At 64.5% G+C, this 19,118-nt stretch overlaps 1 protein-coding gene across 11 annotated transcripts in view; it reads left to right on the forward strand.

Moving 5' to 3' along the window:
* MPRIP (myosin phosphatase Rho interacting protein) overlaps nt 1-19,118 on the forward strand; it is a 119,238-nt gene that overhangs the window by 96,279 nt on the left and 3,841 nt on the right. For 5 of the 11 annotated variants that reach the window (XM_070061692.2, XM_089317072.1, XM_070061695.2 and 2 more), the window contains 9 exons: nt 1,860-1,976; nt 4,281-7,976; nt 10,711-10,858; nt 11,582-11,699; nt 11,995-12,154; nt 13,304-13,423; nt 14,664-14,750; nt 14,955-15,117; nt 16,407-16,492. In XM_070061692.2, coding sequence (XP_069917793.2) covers nt 1,860-1,976; nt 4,281-7,976; nt 10,711-10,858; nt 11,582-11,699; nt 11,995-12,154; nt 13,304-13,423; nt 14,664-14,750; nt 14,955-15,117; nt 16,407-16,492 — 4,695 coding nt within the window. Of the gene's footprint in view, nt 1-1,859; nt 1,977-4,280; nt 7,977-10,710; nt 10,859-11,581; nt 11,700-11,994; nt 12,155-13,303; nt 13,424-14,663; nt 14,751-14,954; nt 15,118-16,406; nt 16,493-16,742; nt 16,809-19,118 lie in introns of all 11 variants that reach the window. The other 6 variants (XM_070061701.2, XM_089317074.1, XM_070061694.2 and 3 more) reach the window with 5 other exon arrangements.

Genomic DNA, 19,118 nt, shown 5'->3' on the forward strand with positions numbered 1-19,118 from the left:
GCCCTGCGGATCTGCCTGCCACAGTCCCTCAACGAGCGACGCTAAGCAGGGGGGACGTGAGCAGTGTCCCATCCACTGGTTCACTCCCTGGATGCCTGTGACGGCCGAGGCCGAAACCAGGAGCCGGGAAGTCAATCCAGGTGTCCCACAGGGACCTAACTGTCCCGAGCCGGCGCTTCTGCTTCCCAGGGTCTGCTTCAGCGAGAAGCTAGCTGGAGGCAGGAGTCAGACGCAGGCCCTCACATCTTAACTGTGGGGCAGACCCCACCCGCAGAGCTAGCCCTCCATCTGCATGGGATAGCGCTGGGGAAGCGGGCGGCGGCTGGAGGCCTGAAGGGCTGGGAGTTCAGTGGCCTGGGGAGTGGGAGCGGCAGGCGGCTGGAGCCCAGGCTGGACTCGGGGAGGGAGGCGGGGCCATGGTGAGCCGAGGTGAGTCAGCCGGTAGGTGGAGATGCCCGGGGTCGATGGGGCCAGGCAGCCCTGACTAGATCTGGCAGGAAAACACATCTCAGTCTGTGAGACCCCGCGCTCAGGTTATCCATCTCACCAGGATAGTAATACCCACGGCCGAGCAGGCGCCGTGAGCATCCCTCGTCCCAGTGCCTTGTGAGCGCTGTCGTGAGGCCACGGGCAGGGCACGCACACCAGGAAACAGCATCAAGTGCAGGCGTGTAGGCATCTTCGTAGACTTAGCCACCGGCAGTGGCCGTCACGGGGAGCTGATATGTGAGGCCCCGTTCTCAGTGGCTGTCTCATTAAGTAGGTCAGTTTGCAGACGCTGCAGGGTCCAGCACCCAGAACGCTCGGGTCTGGGGCGTTTCGGAGGTGGAACACTCACCTGTGCAGCATTGCGGCTGGTGCGACGCTGCCTGTCACACCTGCCTCTTGGGGACACTGCAGAGGTGTGGACGGAAGCAACTGCTGAGCGCTTGAAGCTTGCCGTCTTCACACACGGCACACTTCCCACTTAGCCGTGCTGTGTGGAGCGTGTGGGGCTGATGTCACCACGAGCGCTGGCGCCCTGGCCCCTGCACCTTCTGCGCCCACTGACAGACTGACAGGCAGGAGGAGACCGGGTAACAGCGGAGGCTCACCTTGCCCCACACGGGGGGTCACTGTGTGTGTGTGTGTGTGTGTGTGTGTGGTGGGCAGGGGGTGTCAGTCTTCAGTGTGTAAAAGCCAGGGGTCTTCCTGCCTCGCATAGCAGAGGGAGGAGCCTGCTGTGGCTGTCTGCTGTCCAGCTGTTCCCTTCCCCATCCGGCGTGCCCCACGTGGCCCAGCTTCAGACAGGACCCAGGAGCTGTTGGGGGAGAAGCTGGCTGGGGGTGCGAGTGAATCCGAGGCTGGGATCCCCACGTCTTGCCTAAGGGGGCTACAGACACCCTTTCTTGTAAACGGAGCTTTCTGTGGACTCCATCGTGCAAAACTGGTCAGATGGCTGAAGCCCTTGGCAGGGCCTGGGTTGAGCCAGCCTGAGCTGGGTGAGCACACTCCAAGGACTCTCACAGCACCCCAAGAGCAGGACTCCCTTCTGACACAGCACGGAGCTCTCACTGCCCAGAAATGAAGGGCTGTGTGGTGTCCGGGCCTTGCCATCCACAGGGGTCCTGTGTGGTGGGAGCTGATGCAGATGCCCAGGGTGTGTGCCCGGGGGGTGGGGGTGGGGGTGGGACAAGCCAGTCACGTGGGCTTGAGCTAGAACCTTCCACCCTCCGTGCTGCAGATAAAGACCATACACATTGCTGGCACGTGGAGACCCTGGAAGTCCTGGGCCGGTAGTGCTGCCACCCCCCTCACCGCGCAGCCGCTTCCACCTGTCACTGTCACCTTGCTCAGAACTGGTATCTTTTTACCAACAGCTGGAGCAGAGCCAGAAGGAGGCCTCGGACCTTTTGGAGCAGAACCGGCTCCTGCAGGACCAGCTGAGGGTGGCCCTGGGCCGCGAGCAGAGTGCCCGAGAGGGCTACGTGCTGCAGGTAGGGGGAGCAGCTGCTGCCCGCCACGCACTCAGGGGCGTCAGTGTGGCAGGCCCTCGCTCAGGTCCAGGTGAAGCTAGGCTGAGCGGCAGCATCTTGGGCTCCTGCGCCCCAGGACGGGGCTTTCCACGCGCCGGCGGCTCTGCGGTCACTCTTGCCCCCCACTCCACACGCCTTTAGGTTGTTCTCAGAGTGGCCGTTACGCTTTCCTTACAAGTGTCACAGATTCACACACCACTTCTGGTTGTTTTCCCAAGGGCCCCATGGGGCCCGCTGTGCAGAGGTGGAAGCCGTGGAGTTGCATAGCGTGTGACTGACAGCTCGTCTGAGGCCCATTACAGCCAGAGCCCCTGCCTGTGCCAGCAGCACAGCCGCCAGCCCGCCGGGCTGTTGGCATGAGCCTGCTGCCCCCACTTCTTTCTTTCTGCCCTGGCTGAGAAGTACTGGGGGACAGTGCGGTCACCCAGCCAGCCCAGCCTGGAGGGGAGGGGAGGCGGGCCCAGTCTAGGCCCTGAGCTGGCAGCCCAAGCCATCATCCCGCCAGATGGGTCCGGGCCACAGCTTCCTAGGTTGCGGCCCCATCACGGCTGTCGGGAGGTGGGCAGTGTGTGCCAGCCATCCTACAGCACCCCAGGCCCCGTGTGCTCCCTGGCGCTGCAGTGCTGGCTGGGAGGTGGCTGAGTGCAGTGCTGGAGGGCAGAGGGGTGAAGTGTTGGAACCGGGACCCTCGCTGTTGGCGCAGGCCGAGGACGCAGCGTTAGAGGAAGGTCCCGGAGCCCGGCTGCCCCTCTGCGGGAGCTAGATGCCCACGTAGACTTGAGCATCGTGCCCCCTGAGGGCCCTGCTACTCAGAGACCCGGAGTCCGAGGGGTTGACGGCTGCCACAGGGCCATGTCTGATCCTCCCTGGCGGCTTCCCTCTGCCCCAAAGCCTGCCTTCCTGCCTTGCCCTGGGCACTCCTGCTGCACGCCACCCGCCCCCACCCCCGCCTCCTCTTCCTTTTTCCCCACCAGTTTCAGAGCCTCCTCCCCGCCCCTGCACCCAGGTGGCTCTTGGGGCCCAGGAACCGGTGATCGTAGACCTCCCCCTAGCCTGCATGAGCTGTGAGGCCCTAGCCACTGTGCAGGCCCTCCAGGTGTGGGCATCTTGCTGAGTGGAGGCTGGGCCTGTGCGCCGACTTTAGCTCAGACAGTAAGGACGCTAGCAGCAGCCTTCGCACCTTGCTAACCCATCTCTCTTGGGGGGTCGCGTGAGCCTATCCCGAAGCCCTTGCTGGCCAGCACTGGGCCAGTCACCACCTCTGAGCTTCAGAAATGCTCGCCACCCAAGGCTGGAGGGAGCAGGGCTCTTTGGGAGGAGGGGTCAGGAGGGCTGGCTGCTGGGGCGGGCGCCGCGCGCGGCCGTGCTGGGAGGAGCGTTGCACAGTGTGGGTGTTGAGTGCACTTGAACTTGAACTGAGTGTCACATCTGTGGCTTTCCCACCAGCAGACCCAGAGGGAGCCTCGGGCAGGGCCGTCCTCACTCTCCCTGCATCCCCGCAGTGCCGTCCCCCCACGTGCCTTTCATTTTGGGGGATCCTGTTCATCTGTGTCTTGTTCTGTGCCCCGCATGCTCTGCGCCCTCATTTTGCTCTCCGTGAAGGTTGTTTTGTTTTGTTGGTGATTCCGGGCCCTGGTCCCCGTCCGCCCTCGTTCTGTCTTCTTTCAGGTAGACATTAGTTCTCCTGTCCCTGGAGGCCTGGCTGCCCTTTGCAGAGGAAAGTGTTCCGATGCCCCCTGCGGACAGGTCTCCAGCCCTTCCTTCCTTCTCATCCTCTCGGAAGGAAGTGATGTCATCTACCTGCGCCTGGTGCCTGTGCTTTTTTAGGATTTGTTGCCTAGAGCCGCGCACTTTTGTTTTGCAGCGCATACACACACACGTGCACACGCAGACACACACGCAGTGCTGCGCTCCCTGCTGCCCCGCTTCCCGCCGTCCTCTCCCCTTCAGTCTGCGTTTGGCTTCTCGGTGTGTCCATTGTTCCATTTTGTTTGATTTATTTCTCCTAGAAGCTGTTTGGTTAGAACTGGTTTTTGATGTTACTGTCCGTGTTTTCTGTTTACCTGGAAGTAGCTACTTACCAAAAAAAAAAATTAAGATGATTTGTTGGATTTCTTTTCTTTAATGGGAAAAAAAGTTGTGCAAAGGATAAGAGCCAAACGACCAAGGAGCTTTTCTGTGGCTGACCCTGGCCAGAGGTGTGACACTCAGAATGGGGAGGTCTGGCCGAGGGTTACTAACCAGTGTTTCATCGGTTTCTTTAAGACTGAAGTGGCCACCTCCCCGTCGGGGGCCTGGCAGAGGCTCCATAAAGTCAACCAGGACCTGCAGAGCGAGCTGGAAGCCCAGTGCCAGCGCCAGGAGCTGATCACGCAGCAGAATCAGACCCTGAAGCGTAGCTATGGGGAGGCCAAGGACGCGATCCGGCACCACGAGGCCGAGATCCGGAGCCTGCAGGCGAGGCTCAGCAGCGCCACCGCCGAGCTGGCCATCAAGGAGCAGGCACTGGCCAAGCTCAAGGGCGACCTGAAGCTGGAGCAGGGCAGGGCCCGTGAGCAGCTGGAGCAGCGGCAGCACAGCGAGGCGGCGCTGAGCGGCCAGCTGAGGGCCAGCGAGCAGAAGCTGCAGAGCGCCGAGGCCCTGCTGCTGGAGCGGACCCAGGAGCTGCGGGGCCTGGAGACGCAGCAGGCGCTGCAGCGGGACCGGCAGAAGGAGGTGCAGCGGCTGCAGGCGCGCGTGGCCGAGCTCAGCCAGCAGCTGGGCGCCAGCGAGCAGGCGCAGCGGCTGGTGGAGGAGAAGCTGCAGCGGAACTACGCGCTGCTGCTGCAGAGCTGCGAGGAGGAGAAGCGGGCGCTGCTGCGGAGCCTGAAGGAGGCGGAGGACCGGGCCGGCGCCTGCGAGGACCGGCTGCAGGCCCTGCAGAAGGAGACGCTGAGCGCCAAGTGCGAGGGCAGCGAGCAGGCGCGCCGGCTGGAGCAGCAGCTGGAGGCCCGGGAGGCCAGCCTGCGCCAGCTCGCCGAGCACGTGCAGCGCCTCCGCGATGAGCGGGACCTCGCCAGGCAGCGGCTGCAGGAGCTGACGGAGCGCGCCGCCGCGCTCCAGGAGAAGCTGAGCGGCCGGGAGGCCGACTGCCAGAGCCTGGAGCGCTCCTACCGCCGGGTCTCCGGCCAGCTGCAGAGCGCGCACGCCCTGCTCCGAGAGAAGGAGGAGGAGCTGAGGCGCATCAAGGAAGTGCATGAGCGAGTTCTGGAACAGAAAGAGCAGGACCTCGGCGAGGCTTTGGTTAAGATGGTTGCCTTGGGGAGCAGCTTAGAAGAGACAGAGATGAAGCTCCAGGAAAAGGAAGAGATTTTGAGGAAATTTGCAGACGGGCCTCCGACGGGCACCGAGGAGCCCCCCCCGGCTGCCCCGGAAGATGGAGAGGAGGAGGGTGGCATCTCCCTTCTGGGCCAGCGGCTGGAGGACGAGGACCCCGTGGCTGCCCTGGGGGAGGAAGGCGGCGCTGGCAGCCCCAGCAGAGAAGAGGGCGCGGTGCTGCCAAAGCCGGAGGACGCCTCCAGCAGGGAGGGGCAGCTGCCAAGCACAGCCAAGCCCGACCTGGGAGCGCCTGGGGCTAAAAGGCAAAGAATCCGGTTCTCCACGATCCAGTGCCAAAAATACACCCACCCTGAGGGGTCCGAGAAGACCTGGGCCAGCAGCACCTCGTCCGACACCAGTCAGGACCGCTCGCCCTCGGAGGAGAGCATGTGCTCAGAGGCCACGCCCGGCGCCCCGCCCTCAGCCAGCGACTCTGACACGTACCTGTCCATCATCCACTCCCTGGAGACCAAGCTCTACGTCACGGAGGAGAAGCTCAAGGACGTGACCGTGAGGCTGGAGAGCCAGCAGGGCCAGAGCCGGGATGCGCTGCTCGCGCTGCACCAGCAGTGGGCCAGCGCCGAGGCCCAGCTCCGCGAGCAGCTCCGCGCCAGCCTGCTACAGGTCGGCGCCCTGGCCGCCCAGCTGGAGCAGGAAAGACAGGAGAGGGCCACGAGTGTCGAGAGCCACGTCGGGGAGCTGGGGGACTTCCAGGTGAAGAACAGCCAGGCCCTGTCGTGCCTAGAAAGCTGCCGAGAACAGCTGAGGGCCCTGCCGAGGGCCAGCCAGGGGGACGAGCAGGACCCCAGCACGGCCTCGCTGGCCAGCGTGGAGAGCGCGCTCGTGAGTGCCATCCGGGCCCTGCGGCCCTGGCCGGCCCCTGCCGACGGCAGGGCCCAGGCGTGGCTGGAGGAGAGACGCCTGGTGGAGAGCGGGATAGCCCCTCGGCCGGAGCTGAGCGAGCAGGAGCAGGTGAAGTTGCTGTCTGACCAGATAGCCCTGGAGGCGTCTCTGATCAGCCAGATCGCAGACTCTCTGAAGAGCACCACCCTGGACGTGTCCCGCGTCCTCTGTGAGGTGTCTCAGGCAGGAACGTCGCCGCCGGCGGCTCAGAGCGGCACCGTCTCCGCCCTGGCCCCCGCAGAGGCCTGGGCCAGGAAGGTGCTGGTGGACGGCGAGTTCTGGAGCCAGGTGGAGTCCCTGAGGAAGCACCTGGGGACACTGGGAGGAGAGGCAGCCGGCGCCTCGGCCGGTGGGCAGCAGTATGTCCCCCAGGGCCTGGCGGAAGCCACGTGGGTCAGGGCAGAGCTCAGCTTTGCCACACAGTCCGCGAGAGAGTCGTTCCACCATCGGCTGCAGAGCGTGCAGGAGACCCTGCGGGGGACGCAGAGGGCCCTGCGGCAGCACAAGTGCATGCTGGAGGAGCTCCTGAGCGCCTACCAAACCCCAGACTTCGAGAGGGTGATGCAGCGGGTGTCGGAGGCCCTGGGGTGGCCAGCGGGTGGTGAGGCTGGCGTGCCCACGGCCTGGGACCTGAGCCCCTTGGGAGAGGTGCTGAGTCCAGACGTGGAGGGCTCCCCAGAGCCCTCCCGCGGGCCCCAGCAGAGCCCGGGAGCCCTTGTCGCCATCCAGGAAGAGCTGGCCCAGCAGCTGAAGGAGAAGGCCAGCCTCCTGGAGGAGATCTCCGCCGCTCTGCCCTCCCTGCCGCCCTGGGAGTCGCTCGGGGGCTGCCGGAGGCTGCTCCAGGCCTCCCGCGAGCTCTCGTACAGCACCTGCCTGGGAGGCCTGGGGCAGTACTCGTCGCTGCTGGTTCAAGATGCCATCGTCCAGGCGCAGGTGTGTTACGCGGCCTGCAAAATCCGGCTGGAGTATGAGAAGGAGCTCCGGTTCTACCGGGAGTCCTGGCAGGCCGGGGGCGCCTCTTGCCAGGAGCCAGCGGCGCAGGCGGTCGGGGCCCTGCGGGAGGAGTACGAGGAACTTCTCCGCAAGCAGAAGAGCGAGTACCTGGAAGTGATCGCCCTCGTGGAAAGGGAGAACGCAGAGCTCAAGGCCAAGGTCAGCCAGCTGGGCCACCAGCAGCGCTGTCTGGAAGAAGCGGAAAGCAAGCACAGCGAGAGCATGTGTGCGCTGCAGGGCAAGTACGAGGAGGAGATCAGGTGTGTGGTGGAGCAGCTGAGCAGGACCGAGAGCACGCTGCAGGCCGAGCGCAGCCAGGTGCTGAGGCAGCTGGACGCCTCGGCCAGAGACAGGCAGGACATGGAGCGGCAGCACGTGCGGCAGATGCAGACGCTGGAGGACCGCTTCCAGCTCAAGGTCCGGGAGCTGCAGACCATCCACCAGGAGGAGCTGCGGACCCTGCAGGAGCACTGCGCGCACAGCCTGCGCTGCCTGCAGCAGACCCTCGGCCTGCACCAGCGGCCCCCGCCCCAGCCCGAGGGCCTGCCGGCCCCCGGCGAAGCCGACGCCGCGACGGGCCTGCGGGAGCGCGTCCAGGAGCTGGAGGCCCAGATGGGCCTCATGCGGGAGGAGCTGGGGCACAAGGAGCTGGAGGGCGACGCGGCCTCTCTGCGGGAGAAGTACCAGCGGGACTTTGAGAGCCTCAAGGTCCTCGGACCCGGAACCCGCGGGGCGGGGGCGGGGCGGCCGGGGGTGGTGCTGGGAGGCGGTTCCTGGTAAAGCCGAGTCAGACTCAGCAGAACCACCCGCGGTCCCTCTGCTCGGCTCCCCTCCCCTGGCCCCCGCTCAGCCTCACCCCAACAGGGAGAAGTAGCAGGAAGGAAGGCGGGTCCCTGGCAGGAGACGAGAGTGTGACTCATGTCCTCACCACAGCCCCTGCTCTCCCACCCCCCCAAGGACAGCCCAGTGCTCTTGGACCGGGAGTTGAGGGTCCCATTCCTGTCCCAGCCCTGTGACAGGCACCCTGAGAAGGGCCCTGCCCTTGAGCATGGCCTCCAGCCCCACTGCTGCCATCTCCAGGAGCTTTCCTGGAACTGTCCCCACAGCCTGCTCCATTCCACTCTGCCAGGGACCCCCGGGGGTGAGCTGGGGGCAGAGGTCAGGCACTCCCTGCCCTGGGACCTGCCTCCTCATTTCCTTACCCCCACCCCCACCCCCATCCCCGGAACACGCTCCTGCGGTGCCCGGCACCCTCGGGTACGGCCAGCCCTGTTTCCTGAGCTGCTCTGTCAGAGCACGCAGCGCCTGTGTGTGACGCCAGCCCCCACCAGACAGCCCCTGCTTGGGCAGTCCCAGAGCACTTTCCATAGTTCTTCTCCAAGTCAGCCAGAACTGTTAGGAGCCCGTGGGGAGCCGTGCGGTCAGTTCCCAAGGGCAGTGGGGGACAGGTCCCAGTGCCCTGTGAGAGTGAATTGCACAGGCCTTTGTCCCAGGGGTGCCCAGCGTGGGGGAGGCGCTGAGTCACCTAGGTGTGGCCGTGGCCGGGTTCTGGGGACCATACCAGCAGTCAGCAGGCAGTTGAGGAAGGGGTGCTGGCCCCGGCGTCAGCCAGCAGGAGGCCCCTGAGACGCAGGGGACACAGGTCAGGTGGGGCGTCCCAGCCACCTGTCGTGGCTTCCTCTGTTCAGTGCCCACACCCATCCCTCTGAGACGTGTGGAAGCTGTCACTGGCCACTGATGGTGAGAGTGACCCGCTGTGGCTGCTACTGCGTGTGGATGGCCCTTACGTGGGTCAGGAGGCCACGGCCCTCCTCGCACCTGCACGGGCCCCACCACACCTGCGTCAGCACGTCTTGCTGATGACTGGGAAATTTTTAAACTATTTTTTAAAACACTGAGAGCACTTAAAGTTTGTGAAAGATGGAATTAAAAAAGTATTTTGGCACAAATAATTTTTTTTAAAGATTTATTTGAAAGGCAGAGTTACAGAGAGAAAGGGCTCCCATCTGCTGGTTCACTCCTCAGATGCCCACAATGGCCAGAGCCGAACCACGGCTAGAGCCAAGAGCCTGGGACTCCGCTCAGGTCGTCCACATGAGTGACAGGGAGCCATCACCACTGCCTCCCACAGGGTACAGGAGCCGGGCGCTCTGACGGGGTGCGGGTGTCTTTAACTGGGCTGAACACCTGTTGATATGCAAATGATTTTATTTTTTTAAAAAAAGATTTATTTGAAAGGTAGAGTTAGAGCGAGAGAGGTCTTCCATTCGCTGGACCACACCGCAGATGGCTGCAATGGCCAAGCAGAAGTCAGGAGCCATGGTCTCCCACGGGGATTGGCAAGGGCCCCCCACCGGGCCATCTTCTGCTTTCCCAGGCCATCAGCAGGGAGCTGCATGGGAGGTGGAGCAGCCGGCACTGCAGGCAGTGGCTTAACCTGCTGCACCACAGCGCCAGCCCCAAAAACGAATGTTGAGAACTTCGCATTCAAACGTCTTTACACAGTTGATGAAAAATGTGTAGCATGATACAGATTTCTTGTTTTCTTCCCCAGTGGTCCCCATCTCTCAGTAACGTTTTTTCCACTGAGCTTTCGGAGTGAGAGCCTCATCCGCGCTCTCCCGGGAAGCAGCTGGGTCTGCGGAGGGGGGGCCCCGGTGCTTGTGTTAGCAAGGAGACGGCCCCCTCCTCGTTTTTCCAGAGCAGGCCTTGAGGGAGAAGCTCCCCGTGAGAGCAGCCGCAGGGAGCCCGCAGCTGTGTGCTGTGCGGGCAGCAGGAGGACGGGCGGCGCCTATGGGCAGATCCCCTGGCGGGAGCAACGCTGAACCAGCCGTGGGCGGGAGACGAGGCCTCAGCCAGCACCGCAGTGGGCGGCAGTGGAGGCTCTCGGGGAGGCCCCTCCATACCTGGAGCCTCCCTGGCCCCTGAGGTTTGGTTTTGAGTCCGCGTGCCAGCCAGGCAACGTAGAGTGTGGCCAGGAGCCACATGTGGTGAGGCGATCTCTGGACACGGAGTGTTCTCCCACTTTGTGTAAACCAGGAAGGGGCCTGACCCCTGCCCAGAAGTGGACCTCGGAAGGGGTTTCGACAAGGGGTCCACCTGTTCACCTGCTCTGGGTTGGGAGCAGCTATGAGGAGCCAGGCCTGGCCCTGAGGACCTGTGGGTGGTTTGATCTCTCCTGAGACAGCACCTGGGCTCTCTCCTCCCTTTCTCCCATCAGCCCACCTGGCAGTGGTGCTGTGAGGTCCAAGATTGGCCGGTTGAATTGCCACTGCCCCCTCCTCCCACCCACAGTAGGAGCCCCTCCCACAGAGAAGTCGGGTTCAGGAATCCCAGAACTGAGATGTGGAGCGTGTGGCCGTGCAGCCTTCCCTGGGTGTCCGGTGGAGTCATGCTGAGCGTGGCCAGGCAGAGAGACTGACAGCGCTTTTGAACCCCGTAGGCCACGTGCGAGCGTGGGTTTGCCGCCATGGAAGAGACGCACCAGAAGAAGATCGAGGACCTGCAGAGGCAGCACCAGCGGGAGCTGGAGAAGCTTCGGGAGGAGAAGGACCGGCTCCTGGCCGAGGAGACCGCCGCCACCATCTCAGGTGGGCCAGGGCTGGGCCGCCTGCCTGGAGGACAGGGGCTGGCTTCAGGAGGCCAGCGCCAGGCAAGGGGCTGCGACCAGCTCATCAGTCCTCTGGGGGCCGCCTGTCTGCACGAGGGACTTCTAGCCAGGGTGTCCCCTGCATCACAGGCCAACAAGCTGAAGCTGCCCTGGCCGAGGGCTGTCACAGAGCCCTGAGCAAACTTCCCCTTCTGTGTTTGTTTTTAAGTGTTTCTTTTCATCTAAAAGAGCAACAGAAAGAGATCTTTCATCCACTGGTTCACTCCCTAAATGCTTGCACCAACCAGGCAGAGCTGGGCCGGGCCAAAGCCAGGAGCCCAAAATCCCATTCAAGTCTCCCGCATGGGTGGCAGGGATCCGAGGATGTGGGCCCTCACCTGCTGCTTCCCAGGATACACTAGCAGAGAGCCGGGGCAGAGTGGAGCTGCGAGACTCGGCAGGCACCCCGATGTGGTGATGTGTGCAGGCCCCAGCATCGGCAGCTTGCCCTGCTGCCCCGCAGCACCCCTCACATCTGTTCTGTTTGACAGTGGTGCACCTGCACCCTGGAGGGGGAGTTCCCTTGGGAATCCTCCCAGGCAGGTGTGTGAGAGGCAGCCTGGCGGGCACCACCGTGCTGCCCGTCGTGAGCCACCTGTGGCAGGGGGATGGCGTGAGGGAGACGCAGGCAGCCGTGTGGCTGAGGGTCGTGTCCTTCCTGCAGCCATCGAAGCCATGAAGAATGCCCACCGGGAGGAGATGGAGCGCGAGCTGGAGAAGAGCCAGCGCTCTCAGATCAGCAGCATCAACTCGGACATCGAGGCGCTGCGGCGGCAGTACCTGTGAGTCGGCGGGGTGGGCCGGGCCTCGGTGCTCCTGCGGGAGGCAGAGGGCGCCTGGTTCTGGACTGGCTGGCACTGGGGGCTGCAGCCATTGGCTTGCTGATCCCAGGGCTGACTCCCCAGAGACCCAGCGACTGTCGTCCCCGAGGGCCTGAACTCTGGCAGGCACCACCCCAGGTCTCTGAGACTCCCTGACCTGAACGGGCGCGGGCTGGGGGCCGTCTGTGTGGCCGCAGGCGTCCAGTCGCCACCCCCGAGCTCAGGCCCTGAGTGCTGAGCGCCGCCCTCTCCCCAGGGAGGAGCTGCAGTCGGTGCAGCGGGAGCTGGAGGTGCTGTCGGAGCAGTACTCCCAGAAGTGCCTGGAGAACGCCCACCTGGCCCAGGCGCTGGAGGCCGAGCGGCAGGCCCTGCGGCAGTGCCAGCGCGAGAACCAGGAGCTCAACGCCCACAACCAGGTGAGCGCGGCCATCCCCCCGCCAGCGCGTCGCAGACTCGGCAGCTCCCCGGGCCCTGGGAACCTCGGCCCTGTGGCTGCTGGCCAGGGCCCCCTGTCCTCCAGGGAAGGCTCAGGGTCAGGAGTGGATGAGGCTCGTGTTTATTCCTGTCAGTCCGCCTGCTCCGTCACGGCGGCTGAGGGTGGTCGGGAGGGAGGGAGGGAGGCTCTGCGGGAGCCGCGCTGGGACGGTTCTCACGGAAGGCTCGGGGTGGGCGAGTCCCGCGTGCACGCTCCACAGGCGGCTCAGCTGCTGCATCTGCCTTAGCTGGGAAGCGGTGGGGAGCAATCTAGAGGCGACCCAGAGCACCAGGAGGGTGTGTGGACTCCGCGCGGCGGCTCCGGTGCTAGACGGCACAGGAGCCTCTGTGGTGAGCGTGTTCTGGGGCGGCGCCTGTGGCCGCTCCCTGCTTGGATGCGGACGAGGGCTGTGCTCAGACCCCCACGGGACAGCTTTTCTCCAGGCTGCCGCTCGCGGTGGCCTTGCACGTTCACTCTCAGCAGGGGACACAACACACGGCTCACACACACGCTCACACAGCACACATGTGCACACGGCTCACACACACGCTCACACAGCACACATGTACACACGGCTCACACGCTCACACAGCACACATGTACACACGGCTCACACACGCTCACACAGCACACATGTACACACGGCTCACACACGCTCACACAGCACACATGTACACACGGCTCACACACGCTCACACAGCACACATGTACACACGGCTCACACACGCTCACACAGCACGCATGTACACATGGCTCACACACACACTCACACAGCACACATGTACACACGGCTCACACGCTCACACAGCACGCATGTACACACGGCTCACACGCTCACACAGCACACATGTACACACGGCTCACACAGCACACATGTACACACGGCTCACACACGCTCACACAGCACGCATGTACACACGGCTCACACACGCTCACACAGCACACACACTGCTCACATATGACACATAGACACTGCTCACACACACAATGCTCACGTCTCTTGGTACCTGGCTGTGCTCGCTTGGACACACTGGGTGATTCCGCCGCCCAGGGCCCAGTGGAGGTCACTCTGTTGTCCTGTGTCCCCCAGGAGCTGAACAACCGCCTGGCCGCGGAGCTCACTCGGTTACGGACGCTGCTGACTGGGGATGGCGGCGGGGAGGCTGCTGGGTCCCCCCTGACGCAGGGCAAGGACGCCTACGAGTTAGAGGTACTGCGCGAGGCAGGGCTGGCCGTCCTGCCATGCACTGCGGGAGCCCCGGGGAACGACACAGGGCCCCTGCCGAGAGTACCGCTGCAGGGACAGGGCCTGAGGATGGTGACAGCCACGGGACTCGGGAAGACCCGAGTATCCCCCAGACAGCAGGCGCGGGCAGTCAGCCGCTGGGCAGGTGCGGCTGGGGGCTCCGTCCTGCCCGCTCCGCTGTGTTTCTGCCATACCACGAACACTGGCCACTTGGAGTGGCGCCTGCTCAGCCGTGTGGCTGCTGCACCTGTCTCTCAGGGCCACGGCAAGCCCCCGCGGCGGATGCTGGCAAGACGAGATTGACTTACTCGGCCGGCGTCACGGCTCACTAGGCTAATCCTCCGCCTTGCGGCGCCGGCACACCGGGTTCTAGTCCCGGTCGGGGCGCTGGATTCTGTCCCGGTTGCCCCTCTTCCAGGCCAGCTCTCTGCTGTGGCCAGGGAGTGCAGTGGAGGATGGCCCAAGTACTTGGGCCCTGCACCCATGGGAGACCAGGAGAAGCACCTGGCTCCTGCCATTGGATTAGCCGCGGCGGCCGTTGGAAGGTGAACCAACGGCAAAGGAAGACCTTTCTCTCTGTCTTTCGCTCACTGTCCACTTTGCCTGTCCAAAAAAAAAAAAAAAAAAGATTGACTTACTCACTTGAAAGACAGAGTTGCAGACCCAGAGAGAGGTCTTCCATGCACTGGTTCACTGCCCAAATGGCTGCAACAGCCGAGGCAGGGCCAGGCCAGAGCCAGGAGCTTCTTCCGGGTCTCCCACGCAGGTGCAGGGGCCCAAGGACTTGGGCCGTCACCCGCTGCTCTCCCAGGCACCAGATGTCCTCTTTCACGAGGGCGCTCAGCGTCCTCCTGCTCAGCCCCCTCCTTAAAGCGTCTCCTGTCAGTGGAGGACTTTCCTGAAAGGCGGGCAGGAGGGGCGGAGGGAGCCCACAGGCCGTCAGCAGCGGCTCTGTCCCCCGAGCCTCGTGGTCGCACCGTGGCCCCAGGCTAGGGCGTCCTCAGCCCTGGGGCGGGGGGGTTGTGGCCATTCCCTCCTCCCCTTTGCTGTGTCTGTCCGTGGCGGTGCGCGTGGAGCTTGGAGCCTGGGTCAGTGTCTGTTCTCAGCCGGCCTGGAGGAGGCAGGAGGCGGGGACGCGGCTGAGCTGCCCGGCCAGGTTCCTGCCCGAGGCCCCGAGAGCCAGTGCCGGTTTCCCTCCTCGCAGGTCCTGCTGCGGGTCAAGGAGTCAGAGATACAGTACCTGAAACAGGAGATCAGCTCCCTCAAGGACGAGCTGCAGACAGCACTGCGGGTAACCACGCCTCCCCTCCGCGGGGGCGCTCCGTGGGCAGCGGGCCACACCCCCCAGGCTCCACAGGGCGGCTCCTGGTCCCTTAGAAAATCAGCGAGGGGCGGAGCCCACAGCCCAGGTCCGCACGCCTGTGCACAGAGGAGGCTCCTGCCACAGCTCTGTGCAGGCTGTGACCGCGTCCGCTGCTGTCCCTTCGTCCCCCAGGACAAGAAGTACGCGAGTGACAAGTACAAAGACATCTACACGGAGCTCAGCATCGCCAAGGCGAAGGCAGACTGTGACATCAGCAGGTTGAAAGAGCAGCTGAAGGCAGCCACGGAAGCGCTGGGGGAGAAGCCCCCTGAGAGCGCTGCGGTGTCGGGATACGGTGAGCATGCGGCCCGCCCCTGCCCTGTGGCATGCGTGTTCCCTCGCTGGGTGGCAGTGCAGGGGCTCAGGCAGAAGCCGGGGCTGGCTGAGGGCGCTGTCAGCCTGTGCGGTGCAGCCTGGGACCTGGAGCGCCCGCCCGGTGCGTGGTGGGGAGCGCCACACCCGACCCCGGGTGACGGTGGGTCAGAACTGCATGCACACGCATCACATTGTATCCCGTATCCAAGTGCCTGGCTCTGCTCCTAGTCCCGGCGTCCTGCTCCTAGCACCCTGGGCGGCAGCAGGTGGGCCCCTGCCACCCACCTGGGAGAGCCGGATGGAGCTCTCAGCTCCCCGCTCCAGCCTGGCCCCCCCACTGGAAGTTGTGGGCATTTGGGGAGGGAGGGAGGTAGGAGACTTCTCTCTCTCTCGATCTCTGTGTCTTTCAGATAAACGAAGTGAAGACAGGAGAACATCTCAGGAGGTGTGGGTGGGGTGGGGTGGGGAGGGCAGCAGCACCCTCCTTCTCCCATGAGGGTGCCTGTGCAGAGCCACATGGCGGAGCAGTGGGTGCTGGTGGCCTGAGGTTCCGTCAGGCGCTCCGAGCACAGACTCTCACCTGGCCCTTAAGCCGGCCTTTGGAGGAAGACCCAGACACGTGAAGTGGTGTTGGGGTTCACGGATAACCCCCCTCGAATTTACCTTTCATGTCAGCTGGTAGTGGGGCAGCGGGTAGCAGAACCATGGACCCACATTGCGGGCTGACCCGGAGGGGTCATGGCAGCGTGGTGGGGGCCTCGGGGGCGAGAGGGAACGTGCGTTCTGAGAGGAGCCTGACTTAACCGCATGTAAGCGTCTGACGGGCTGTTTCCACTGTGGTCCTCACAGAGGCGCACCGTGCTGCGCCTGGGGCTGCCGGGCTGGGGCTTCGTGTTGGCATGGAAAGTGCTCCACACACCCTGGGTACAACACGCAAGCCACAGGTGCATCGTGGAAGTGGGATGGCGGAAGCCACGTGGATTTTCAGACCTTACACCAAAATGAGCTTAAAGCCATTGTCTGCGCGAACTTCCTCAAGTGCCCTCGTGGGCTGTCACATGTGGGCGTGGCACCTCAGGGCCGTTGTCTCCCCACCCCTCGTTTTCAGAAACCGCCCCTGTGTTGTCAGGAGGGAGCAGGGGGACGTGGGACAGCCAGAATGAGGTGACCAGGGCCCTGGGCACGCAGCTTGCGTCCCAGCCATGAGCACGCTGCAGCTTCAGGCCCGGGCGACCCATGGGTGACCGTCACGCCTGTCTGTCCCTGCAGATATAATGAAGTCCAAGAGCAACCCTGACTTCCTGAAGAAGGACAGATCCTGTGTCACCCGGCAGCTCCGGAACATCAGGTCCAAGGTGAGTCAGGTGCAGCCCCTCCGGGCCGCCTGCCGGCGTCGCGTCCGCCATGGGACCGGGGCACCAAGCAGCAGGCCCCGGCTCCGGCCCGCAGGCCCTGGCGTCCCTCGCACGGCTGTCCCCATCGCGATGCCGACAGCAGCGGGCCCCCAGGGTGCTCCCTGGAGGGGCGGGCGGGGGTGGGGCGCAGCATGTCGCACTTGGGGTTGACCGTGTGCGTGTGTCTCACTTGTGCTCTCTCCTCTGACAGTCCGTAATTGAGCAGGTCTCATGGGATAACTGACACGCGCCCGCTTCCAGGTCCCCTGTCATGTAGGTAAAGCACCTCGCTCACCGCCCGCCTGCACCCTCGCATGCACGCTCACACCTCCAGAGCACACGCCTGTGCCACTGCCACTGCCCCACACACGGCCCCGGCCAGGAGCCCGGACCTGCCTGGGGAGCTCGTGGGCACTCTAACCTGTCACAGAGCCGCGGCCCCACGCAGGGCACCGCCGGCGCGCATGCAGCCGATCTATGCACGGCGCTCAGCTCACCACCCCTCCTCTGGGACCCTCCCTCCCCCTTCCTCCACCGCGAGGCAGGGTCCACAGGCACCCACGGCCAGCCTACCCCGCAGAGGGAGCGTCCTTGCCCAGCTGGGGTCTCGCCAGTGGTCTGGGCTTCTGAGTGGATCACTCCAGGATCCGCTGACCTTGGGCAGGCCCCGGGCAGCAGGGCCAGAAACTTGGATGCTGTTGGGCGGGGCCACGGCTGGTGCTGCCCTGGGGGAGGGCGAGGCCTCGCTGCTGCGGGCAGCATCCTGCAGCTGGGCGCCAGTGCGCCGGCTGTGCTCCCGCCCTCACTGCGGCAGCCGAGGTGCAGCTTCTGGGGCCCCTCCCCTGGGACCCGAGACTGCGGCCTGGGCCCGGGGCTTGGCTGCGGTGCGTTTGCCGCGGGAAGAACCGAGCGCGTCCGCCTGCGTTAGACCACGTCACTTGGGTTGTGTCTTGCCGCTTACGTCAGATTTGGCCTTCCTGTCTGAACGGGAGCGGTCCTCTCTCTACAGCACTGACGCAGGTGAAAGGCGGGCCAGGGCGGGCCTCCACATGCTGGCGCACCACCCAGCTGCCTGCAGGAGCCAGGCTGGGCCAGCACGAGCCAGGCGCTCCACCCGGCTCTCGCCCGTGGCTGCGGGGGCCCATGTCGCTGCGTCACCTGCCGCCTTCCCGGGCACAGCAACAGGGAGCGGGGTGGAAGCAGCGCCCCACACGGGACCCCGGTGTTGTGGGCTGCGGCTCGACCCGCTGCGCTGCAGTGCGGCCCCGAATGGGAAAGGCATTTTTGTTGGCCAAGAGAAAGCGTGATGCGTTTGGCTCGTGGCTCCCTCTGCGAGGCTGGACTCCAGCTGCTGTTTTTAAGTCTGCTGAAGGGGCTGGGAGTTGACTATTGGCAGTCGGGGCTTTTCAGTGAGTGACAGGCGGGGGACAGCAGACGCAGGCACTGGGCGGTCAGCTCTGTGGTGAGGTGCGCAGAATATCTAAAAGCACGCGGGAGATGGGGCTGCGGGCCTGGACTCAAACTCAGGGAGGGGTCTGAGCGGCTGTTTGGGGAAGAAGGCCTGTGGCGTGGCGTGTGGGCAGGAGGAGGTGCGGAGCCAAGCTGCCCGGACGCTGGGCTTCTCCCCGGGCCTTGCTGCTCGGGCTCTGCCGTGTCGGGGCCTGGGCCTTCCCGCTGCTGTCCTGCTTCCTCCCTCAGCTCCCGTGGGGCCCTTCCAGGCTTACTCTGTGCCCTTAGGCCTGCGGTGGGCTGGCCTCTCCAGAGTCACACGGGGTCCTTGTTCCCCGGGGCACAGTCTTCTCTGCCCTGCGCACCCCTGAGACTGCTGTGGGTGCTGGGCCACATCCGGTTAGGGCAGGCGACCCTGCCAGGGCCTCGTGGGCTCCTGTGGGCTGACCAGGAGAGCCCGGGGGAGGCTGTAGCACAGGCCTGCAGGCCGAGGTGGGACTCCGCCAGTGGGTGGGGGCCACCGTGAGGCTTTGCGTCATCTGTGGCAGCGTCAGGCGTCCCCTGCTGGGGAGGCCATCCCTTCGGCTCCTGTAGTGAGCTGTGCCCCCGTGAGCCACGTGGAACTGGGCGAGGTGGAGTCCATGACAGCGCTGACTGGGAGCAGGATGCAACAGTCTGTGGGCATGGCCTGCAGCTTCCCAGTTTTTTTCATTTTTTTAAAGATTTAGTGTATTTATTTGAAAGAGAGGTATAGCCAGAAAGAAAGGTCTTCCATCTCCCCAAATGACTGTGCCAGCCAGAGCTGCACCTGTCTGAAGCCAGGAGCTTCTTCCAGGTCTCCCACATGGGTGCTTGGGCCCCAAGCTCTTGGGCCATCCTCTGCTTTCCCAGGCCACAGCAGGGAGCTGGATCGGAAGTGGAGCAGCCGGGACTTGAACCAGCACTCATATGGGATGCTGGCGCTGCAGGCCCGGGCTTTAACCCACAACGCCACAGCGCCGCCCCCGCTTCCCAGTTCTTAGGAAGGCCTGGCCCTGGTGTGGCCGCGGCTGCCTGCCTGCGGAGTCCGAGCTGTCAGCTGCCGGGTGCTCCTCTTCGGCCGCCGGGACTGCCCGCGGGACTGCGCCCCGCCCAGCAT

Source organism: Oryctolagus cuniculus, chromosome 17 (assembly GCF_051225735.1).
Source record: "Oryctolagus cuniculus isolate XC-2025 breed Fujian yellow rabbit chromosome 17, ASM5122573v1, whole genome shotgun sequence".
NCBI lineage: Eukaryota > Metazoa > Chordata > Mammalia > Lagomorpha > Leporidae > Oryctolagus > Oryctolagus cuniculus.